General features: G+C 55.6%; 1 protein-coding gene and 1 long non-coding RNA gene across 3 annotated transcripts; both read right to left on the bottom strand.

Moving 5' to 3' along the window:
- Positions 1 to 1645: 1645 nt before the first annotated feature.
- LOC306816864 lies at positions 1646 to 3319 on the bottom strand. Of its 2 annotated transcripts, none has more exons than XR_013777799.1 (3): positions 3007 to 3319; positions 2233 to 2344; positions 1646 to 1785 (listed from the first exon to the last, which is right to left on the bottom strand). It is a non-coding gene; the product is annotated as an uncharacterized lncRNA (long non-coding RNA). The 2 variants fall into 2 exon arrangements; XR_013777800.1 differs by lacking the exon at positions 3007 to 3319 and adding an exon at positions 2512 to 2667 and having other exon boundaries at positions 2233 to 2341.
- Positions 3320 to 3404: 85 nt separating this feature from the next.
- LOC306816863 (serine/threonine-protein kinase pim-1-like) lies at positions 3405 to 5473 on the bottom strand (the record flags this gene model as incomplete). The annotated part of the gene is made up of 5 exons (XM_079333311.1): positions 3405 to 3532; positions 3787 to 3963; positions 4575 to 4941; positions 5147 to 5197; positions 5321 to 5473. 5 exons carry the CDS (start codon positions 5471 to 5473, stop codon positions 3426 to 3428), a joined length of 855 nt encoding a protein of 284 aa, XP_079189437.1. The 3' UTR covers positions 3405 to 3425.
- Positions 5474 to 9145: the final 3672 nt, after the last annotated feature.

Genomic DNA, 9145 nt, shown 5'->3' with positions numbered 1-9145 from the left:
AAATAAAGTGAATGTTCTTGCAGAGATGTATTTGTCAAAAATCTTCCCTCTCTTTCCTCTCCTTCAGCTGCAGGGGCAGTGTCTGTGTGCAGAGGTCAAGAGAAAAAGAGTCCCAGCACAGCAGCACTGCCAGAGAGCAGCAGCACTTGGGTCTTTTGAGGGCTATGCTTTCTCCATCTTCACCCCTGAGGAGATGACAAGGACAATTTTATTGTCCTTGTCCAAGACCTGAGTGCTCTGGCAGCTCAGTCCCTGTATTGCAGTGTATCTGTGGTGCGACCACAGGCAGAGACAGGCCATGGGCATGACTGGGACACAGCCAGGCTGCAGCACAGCAGTTCCACCAGCAAAGGGGATTTGCTCAGTGCAATGCCCAAAGGCTGAAGACTTTTTACTAAGCTAGTCTCCAGGAGAAGCCCAAGGAATGGGTTTTGCAGAGTCTCACTGCTTTGCTTGTTTGTCCCTGGAGTCAGTGCCATGAGATCAGGGTTCCATTGTGGTACTTCAGGGACTGAGGGCAGGGTCAGATGTTTGTGTTTTGTGTTAGTGGTCAGTGGCCATGGAAGTGACAAATGCCCTCCAAGTCACCTGCCTGGGACTCTGAAACTGTGATGGCTCTGGTAGCAGGTGAGCACTTTCCTGTAGGAAATCAGAGCCTGCCAGGAGAGCACAGAGGATCTGCAGGGACAGCCCATCCCATCAGGTCAGCAGAAAATGGAGCCCTGAAGCAAAATCCTGTCCAGTGTGGGGTCATCCAGAGACCAAGGACTGAATGTCTGCTGTGACCCAGGAGAGCTCTGCAGCCCCAGGGACAGAGCAGGCACAGGGAAGGGAGTCTGGGCACTGACTGCTTTGAGCTTCAGGGACCTTCCCCAGGAAAATGCAGGGCAGCCTCAAGGCCATCTGGCAGCCCTGGAACAAGGCAGGCACCTCTGAGCCCCTCCAAAACCCCATCAGAGCCTGTGTGGGAGGGGGTCAGTGCAGGGAGCACCATCAGCTGCCTCTGTGTCCCAGGCTGAGCAGCAGAGCCCAGCAGAGGCAGCCCAGGGCCCTGGGCAGCACAGCCCCTGTGCTCTGCAGAGCAGCAGCCCCAGCTCAGACTCTGGGAGCAGGGCAGGGGCTGCAGCAGTGGATGCTCAGGCCAGCACAGACGTGTTCTCCTGGCACAGGCTCTGTGGGCAGCTGGCATGTGCCAGAAGCACAGCAGGAGCCACTGGGGTGCAGAGGAGCCCTGGAAAGAGGCTGGCCTGTCCCTGGGGCAGCAGCAGCTCCCTGAGGAACCCTGGGGCCAACTCTGATGCTGTGCTGGGCAGCGGGGCTGGCCCGGGGGCTGCAGAAAATGCCCAAGCTGAGGGCTGGGGCAGGGACAGGGAGAGGAAAAGAAGGAACCCCAGGTAATGTAAATTTCTGCAGTGTCAGAATGGTCCCCATGGTTCCATGGAGCCCCACAGTCTCACAATGGTCTCCTCGTCACACCAGGCCCCACAGTGCCACAAGGCATCTTTGGTTCTATGGGGCCCACAATATCTGCTTTGCCAATGGGCAAGGTCAGCACCGAAGACACGGACATCAACTTAAGGAACAGAGTAATTTATATATTGCAAAAGTGCAAAGAATTAAAAAAAAAAAAAAAAGCTGGCTGGGCACAAGTGGGGCAGCACAGCAAACAGGGAGCCTGCGAGTCTCTTCCAGAGACTGCTCTGCCTGAACAGCTCAGCCAGCGGGAAGGAGCTGCTCCACACGGGAACCAGGAACAGAAGACACTCCTATTTTATGGCATGTTTTCTGTTTTAAACAAAAGAAAAGGAAAAAGAAAAGAAAAAAAAAAAACCTCTATAAAATGTGAAAGATAAAAAAAAAACCCCAAGTTTGCAGTGAAAAATCTTCTGTAACTTTTAATTCAGTTTAATAACTGATCTTTCGCAGCAGAAAACTCAGTTATTTACTTTGTAAATGAGTTGATGGCATTGATCGATTTTACTGGCCTCAGTAACCTTTTTTAAAAAGATTTTGAGGTTTATTTCCAATATAGTTATTTTAAATTGTGGTGGAATTGGAGTGAAGCAAGAATAAATTGTTTTGTGCCCTGCCAGCTCCTGGCAAGACTGGCAATCTAAACTCTGTCACTGCCCAAATCCTTTAGGAGATGCTCTTCCTTCTCACCCTGTGAAAGAGCTGCACATTCCCTTTGAAACTGTCAAGAGCTTCTTAAAGACAGAAAGTCCCACTTACAGCTTTTTGCTTGGTTTGGGAGTGCAGAAGGGCAATTCTCCTTCCATCAGCTCCAGGCTGCACTGCCTTAGGAACACGGCCCCTCGCCAGGTTTTGCCCACTCGTGGCACTTCTAGAGGAAGAAGAAAGTGCAACTGCACAATTCCAGCCAAAAAGGAATGAAGAGTGGGACATCCTGTGGAAATCCAGAGGTTCAGCTGGCATTGTGAAGAGTGTGGGTTCTTGCCCATTGGGTGTGTGTCCCTAACAGCAAACCCTTGGCCTGCAGGAGCGTCTCACTCACCTGCAAAGTAGAAAGCTCAGGCGGTGCGCTCGGAATGGGCTCGTCTGGTGCAAAGCTGTCAGAGCCCTGTGAGGGCAGAGCCCTGTGCCCAGGGCTGAGCCCAGCAGAGCCCTGGCACAGGCCAGAGCTGCCTCAGCATCCGCAGAGCCCAGCTGCAAGGAGAGAAACCAGAACCCGCCTGTCAGCCGAAGGCTCCTGTCCCCCCTTGTCTCGACCCCGCAGTGCCCAGGCCATGCTGGCTGTGCCCAGAGCTGGGCACAAACCTCCCAGTCACTGCTGCCCCGGCAGCAGAGCAGAAGGGCAGCACATGTGCCCAGCCTGCAGCCAGCCATGGCACATCCAGCCCCTCAGCAGCTGCCCAGAGCCAAAAAGCAGCTTGGCAGCCACTGAAGGGCTCCTTGTATCCATCCCAGCAAAGGGGGGAACCTTTGGTGCCCGGCCAGGCCGTGCCATGCCCAAATCTGGGAGCATCCCCCTGCCTGGGGACTCACCTGCAAATTGGGCCTGGAGTGTCTTTGAAGAAGGTGCCAGAATCGAAGTCGATCATCTCCAGCTGCCAGTGGCCAGGGCCAGGCAGAGGTTGTCATCCTTGAGGTTGTCCTTGCAGCAGCCCCACCTGGTACAGCTTCTCCAGGGGCTGCTTCTCCTTCCCTGAGGGCCAGACCAGGCTGTCTGTGCTCTGCCCAGGGACTCAGCCATCACTGAACCAGGACAGGTAAAACCAGGTTGGATGGTGGCTGCCAGTGCTTGCAAGACCAGCTCAGCTCCAGAACAGATGCTCCCATCTGATGACCCCTGCTCAATGGTACAAAAAATCTGGGTTTCTTTGCTTCTTGTGACCAAGAGATGTGTTTAGCTGTATGATCAAAGGCTCCTGGATTAAATGGTGCCTGTGAATCTCTCCCATCTTCTAGGGCAGATGAACATCCTGCAGCCAAGGGTCATAGAACAGATCTTCCACAGATGGCATGTCCAAGGAGCGCATGGATAAACACCAACTGATAACATCTCGGCACTCTGGGGAGAGAAACAAGCAAACACCAGTCAGCTGGAGAAGGACCCTGTTTGCTTTGCCCCACTGAACCCATGCCCAGGCTCTGCTGGATGTGCTCAGAACTGGGCCTAAACTTTCCAGATAACTCCCTGTTTTGGAGGAGAGCAGGAGAGCAGGACATGAGCCACCTCCTCAGCAGGTGCCAGAGCAGGATGCTCACAAGCCCACTGCTGTCTCCCAGCACTGGTATTCCCCATGCCCAGAGATGAGGATCCACCTTGCGAGAGCCCTTGTGGGAACTTGAGTTGGCCCCGGATGATGCCCCGGCCCCTCCTGAACGGGTGCTTCCCACAGACCATCTGGTACAGCAGGATGCCCAGGGACCAGATCGTTGCTGCCTCACCGTGGTAGCATTTGCAGTAGGTCCATTCCGGGGGGCTGTAGGATGGTGTTCCTATGGAATACAGATGGAGCTCATCGGGGGATGCTGCTGCTCCCAGAGCCTGGCCCCAGCACCCCTGGGCTTGGGGGGGCTGCACCAGTGGCACAGGGGGTGACCTACTGCCTCCTTGCGAGCACCTGGCTCTTGTGTACAAATCTGGGGCTGGAAAAGAAGCCACTGGTATTGGGAGAGGGCAGTAGAAGCCCTGGGAAGGCCCAGCTAGGACACACAGAAGAAAAACCCACCCAGTGGTGGGAAAAACCCACTCTCCTCCCTGCTTGCATTGCCCCCAGAAAACATTAATAAGCTAAGGCAAACAAGGGCAGCAAAGCAGTCCAAGCCCTGCCTCGCCTGCACACCAAACTGAGCAGTGCCCAGGTCTGACCCCCCTCTCTGCCACCCCCATGGGGTTTGTGTCGGGCTGGCTGCCCCAGCTCCAGCCACGGCTGAGTGGATGGTGAATGAGGTTGGCAGAGCTGGCAGCTGGCCCCCCTCTTACCCCCACCCAAAAGCAAGTTGGCTGCAGAAGCAATGCCATAGCCTGCAGCAAAGGGGGAAATCCCTGGTACCACAGCCAGGGTGGGCCATGAAATGCCCAGGAGCATCTCCCAGGCTTGGCTCACCTGCAAACTGGGTGTAGACTGTGTCCTGGAGGAAGGTGCCACAGCCAAAGTCAATCAGTTTGAGCTGTCCGCTGTCCAGGTCGATGATTATGTTGGCCAGTTTGATGTCCCTGTGCAGGACCCCGCAGCTGCTGCAGTGCCGCACGGCCTCCAGCACCTGGCGGAACAGCCCCCGTGCCTCCTCCTCCGGCAGGAACCTCCAAGCCGCGATGAAATCACGGAGGTCCTGACATCGCTCTGGACGCTCCATCACCAGCAAGAAGCAGCTGGGCAGCTCAAACCACTCCAGCAGCTGAATGACTCCAGGGAACCCAGTGGACACCTTGTCCAGCAGCACAATCTCCAGGGGCGCACGGGCGCCGTCGGGCTGCGCGAGGAGCACGATGCCATCAGCGGGGCTGAGGCCGTGCCAGGGCTCTGGGGCTCCTCAGCCAGCCCGGGATGCTCTGCACCCTCCCGCTCACCCCACGCCACCTCTCCCTGCAGGTCTCCCAGCGGCTCCCACCCTGCCAGGCCCTGGCTCCCCGCTGCCCGGCACGCCCCGGCTTCTGCCGCTGGCCCCTCTCCCTCACCAGCTCGCCCCAGTGCTGGATAAGATTTCGGGGCATGCGCTTGATGGTGACCTGCGAGCCAAGGGGCAGCAGCGGGCTGAGCTCGCCGCCCAGCACGCTGCGCTCCAGCCTCCCCTTCCTCGTCTTCTTCTTCCTCCTCCTCCTCCTCCCTCCTCCTCAGCCCCTGCCACTCACCGGGGCACTGTCCGCGAGCCGGGTGCCCGAGAAGATGCTGCCAAAGCCGCCACTGCCCAGCAGCGAACCCATCCGGTACCGCTCCTCCAACGCCTCCTGCGACTTCCCTGCGGGCGACACGTGGCTGTCAGCACTCGGCCCGGGGCCAGACATGGCCCCCGACCGTTCCCTGAGCGTCCTGGGCTGGGTATCCCCACCCACCCCGGGCCCCGGCGCAGCTCGGGTCGGGGGAGCCTCAGCAGGGGCGGCGAGAGTGGCCGCGCTGCGTTTGCCCTCTGCAGGCCCCTGGAGGAGCCAGGGCCAGGGCCAGGGCTGGGGCTGGGATTGGGACTGGGACTGGGACTGGGACTGGGACTGGGACTGGGACTGGGGCTGGAGCTGGAGATGGAGCTGGAGCTGGAGCTGGAGCTGGAGCCAGGGCTGGGGCCGGGACAAGCAGAGCCAAAGAGAAGCGATGCCTCCCCAGCCCCAGGCACTGATGCCCAGCCAACAGCGCCACACCCAGGACAGCGAGAGCCGGGCAGAGACGAGACCGTGGCGAGATGAGTGGGGCCGGGGGGGGGGGGGGATGGCGACAGGGCAGGGGCAGCCCCGCCCGGGGCCGGGAGCAGGTTTGGAACATGGCCCGAAAGGGGAAGAGGAGAGAAGGGAAGAGAGGGAGAGGGTCCGGGAACGGGACCCCGGGGAAGAGGGTGCGGGAATGCAGGAGAGGGAGAGGAGGAACAAGAGATCTAGAGGATCTGTAAACTCGCTGCTTCTACTGCCACTGCTGCCGCTGCTGCTGCCGCTGCTGCCGCTGCTGCCGCAACTGAAGCGCCGGGGCCGTTTGTCCGTATGTTCGCTTGTCCGCGGGTTCGCTTGTCCGCGTCTGTTCCACGCTCGCCCCGCTCGCCCCATGGCCAAGCCTAGCGCGCCCCGGGGGCAGCCCCTGAGTCTGTCCCAGAACGAGAACTTTGCCCTGTTGAGCGAAGCCCCGAGTCCTGACTCCTGCACGGTGACACGGGAATCCCCTGGGTCCCTGCTGTGCATTGGTCCTGCTGAGGCTCAGACACTCTTGGGGCTCATTCCCTGGCTGGAGGATTCCTGCCCGAGCCAAGCACTGCACTTATGTCTCCAGCATTGCTTTCCAACAAAACCAGGGCAAGGCAAACTTTTTGTAGCTTATGATATTTTAGAGTGTCTAAGACTCACAAGTCATTGATCTTAGAGGTGAGATCCATTTGGATTTAATTGCATGGAGAAGCAGTGCAACACTAAAACATTAGAAAAGGGGAGCATAGAAATAAACACATGAAAACATCTCGGATTGTTTCTTTCCATTTTCATTTCACTTCTGGAAAGCTGTTTTACTTTTCCAAGAATCTTCTCCACAGGCCTGTCTGCTCTTTTCAAGAGCCTTTCATGGAGAACGAGGTTGAGCTTCTGTCACAGGTTGTGCCACTAATGCAGCTTCTCTTGGCTTTCCACACTGTGCGTGCAGCACAAGTTCTGCAGCAAAGCAGGGCAAATGTTTGGAGAACTTTACAACTTATCCTTTCTTTTCCTTGTGGACTGAGGAGTTGTGCCATTGGTAAGGTTTTCATTGTGATTGTTCCAAGCTTGGAAAACAGGAGGTGGTACCAGGAATTGTTAGGGAATGCAACCCTGACTGGACTCAGAGAAAGAATCTCCAGAGCCTCCAGCTGGAAGTGGAGAGTTGTGTGATAATCATTCCCGCATCTCCATGGACACCTGCAGAGTAACCTAGACCATGAAAATGCTCTGACAGACGTAGTTTGTTTCTGTGTTCAGTTTAGATCATTCTACATCTCTTACACTGATGTAAATGAAGAGCACAATCTGTTCATGATAAGCGCTAGACCAAGCTGGACCGCCCAGAGTAGACGACAAAAAGAATCTAAAAAGGGGAAATGCAGGTGAACTTTGTGGACTTGGTGAACATTGTCTGCAAGAAGGGTAGTTTTTTCTAATAATTTCTAGTCCATTCCTTATGCTTTTATCCTTCTGAGAAGGCCATTTGCATCCCAGATTCCTCATCAAAGGAGAACCCTGAGCTTGTGGAACTGTGTGTCTCTGCTCCTCTCAGGGACACTCAGAGTGAGACAGGAAGCAATTTTGAAGCAGTTGTATTAAAGCAAAACCAGTTATTAAGTAGAGATTGATATCATTTACCCAAACCAAAAACTTCGGCTCAGCCAGGAGCAGTGACCTTGAGGGGTGTCCGCAGTCCAGGGAGGAAGGCCCACACCCCCCAAGGAGGGAAATGTCAGGACGCTGCTGTTAAAATCTGGGACGGGGCTTTTCCAGTCTGGGGTGCTGCCCTGTCAGTCAGATGTGCCCAGCCGGTGCCAGCTGAGCAGCTCTGCTGAAGTTCTCAGTGGTGGCACTTGGTTGTTCCTTTCTCTGGGGATTTTCCCAGCTCTGCCACAGCTTCAGCTCCCTCTCAGGATGTTGAACTTTGGGATGGAGGAGTCGGGCTGGTTTCAGCATTATTTACTCCAAAAGCAGCGTGACCCCCTCCTTCATTTCCCACTGGGGGCTTTGCAAACAGAGCCTTGTTGGAGCTGTTGGAGCCCATTGCAGGCAGAGCCTCCTGCTCCAGTAGGAACTGCCTTTCCTGGGCCATGGCCAGGCCAGGTCCTGCTGCAGGAAAAGCCCCAGGCCAGCCCCAACACAGGGAAGGGCTCGGGGACAAGTGCAGAGTGCCGTGGTGGGAGCTGTGCCAGGGAAAGCCTGAGACAGCAAAGGCACCTTGGCAGCAGCAGCTGCTTCCAGGGCATGGCCAGAAGCCTCCCTTGGCAAGCTGGCCTGGTGGCCACCAGTGCAGAGCTGCTGCCTCAGGGGTCATTTCTGGCTGGGCTCTGCAAAGCCACTTGTGCTCCAGGAACTTGCCTGGGAAGCAATTGGCCCCAGCACCCTGGGGACAAGATATTAATGACAAAACTGTTGATCCCTGCAGACACAGGACAGGCACAGAGGATGGGGAGAGCCAGGCCCAGGGACATGGCTGCAATGGTGATGGCTGTGAGGTCACTGCCCCTGCAGAAGCCTGGCTGGCCCTCAGCAGACATTCTGGCCACAAGTGTTGTGAGGTCACCCAGCACATCAGAGAACCCACACAACAGGAATTCCATCCTTGGGGAGGGCAGGGGTTTCACCATGTCCGGTTGCACAAAGCTCCAGCTCCTGGAACCTCCTGGCATGGGGCATCTACTTCTCTATGGTAGGACCCACAGCTGGTCTGTGGGTTAGAGAGGGTTAATGAATGAGGTTTGTATTCTCTGACCAAGGAAGAAGAAGGAAAAAGAAGATAACCAGGGAAGAAAACCTTGCAGCTGGGGACAGTATTTTTAGAAAGGCCATGGGAAGAATAGAAGCGAAGATTTTTCTGCCAATGATGGTTATGTTGATTTATTGTAGCAATGAAGAAACTGCAAACTGTGTAGAGGGTAAAAAAGACAGCATGCTATTGTAATAAACAGATTGGGCCACCTGAAGTGTGGAGTGTCTATGTGTGTCATACCCGCCTACGCAGCAACACTTCTCTGGAAAAGCAATTGCAGTTTTGTGCCACTGTCATTGTAAAATATTTCCTCCTCCTAACAAATGTAAATACACCCTGATTCAGTATAAAGATATGGACCCTTGTTTTGTCACTGAAAGATTTGGGAGAAAATCAAAGTCCATTTTTCTTAGACTTCGACCACTATGTTTCCATTTTCAAAGACCTTGGAGAGGACTCAAAAATCTCCCCAGACTCGATTTGGAGGCCTCATCACATCATCCTCAGGCAGAGTCTGAGGGGCCTGGGCTCAGTGGAGACTG

Source organism: Erithacus rubecula (assembly GCF_903797595.1).
Source record: "Erithacus rubecula genome assembly, contig: scaffold_949_arrow_ctg1, whole genome shotgun sequence".
NCBI lineage: Eukaryota > Metazoa > Chordata > Aves > Passeriformes > Muscicapidae > Erithacus > Erithacus rubecula.
Note: the sequence above shows the minus strand (reverse complement) of the source record. Positions and strands in the feature narration are given on the sequence as shown.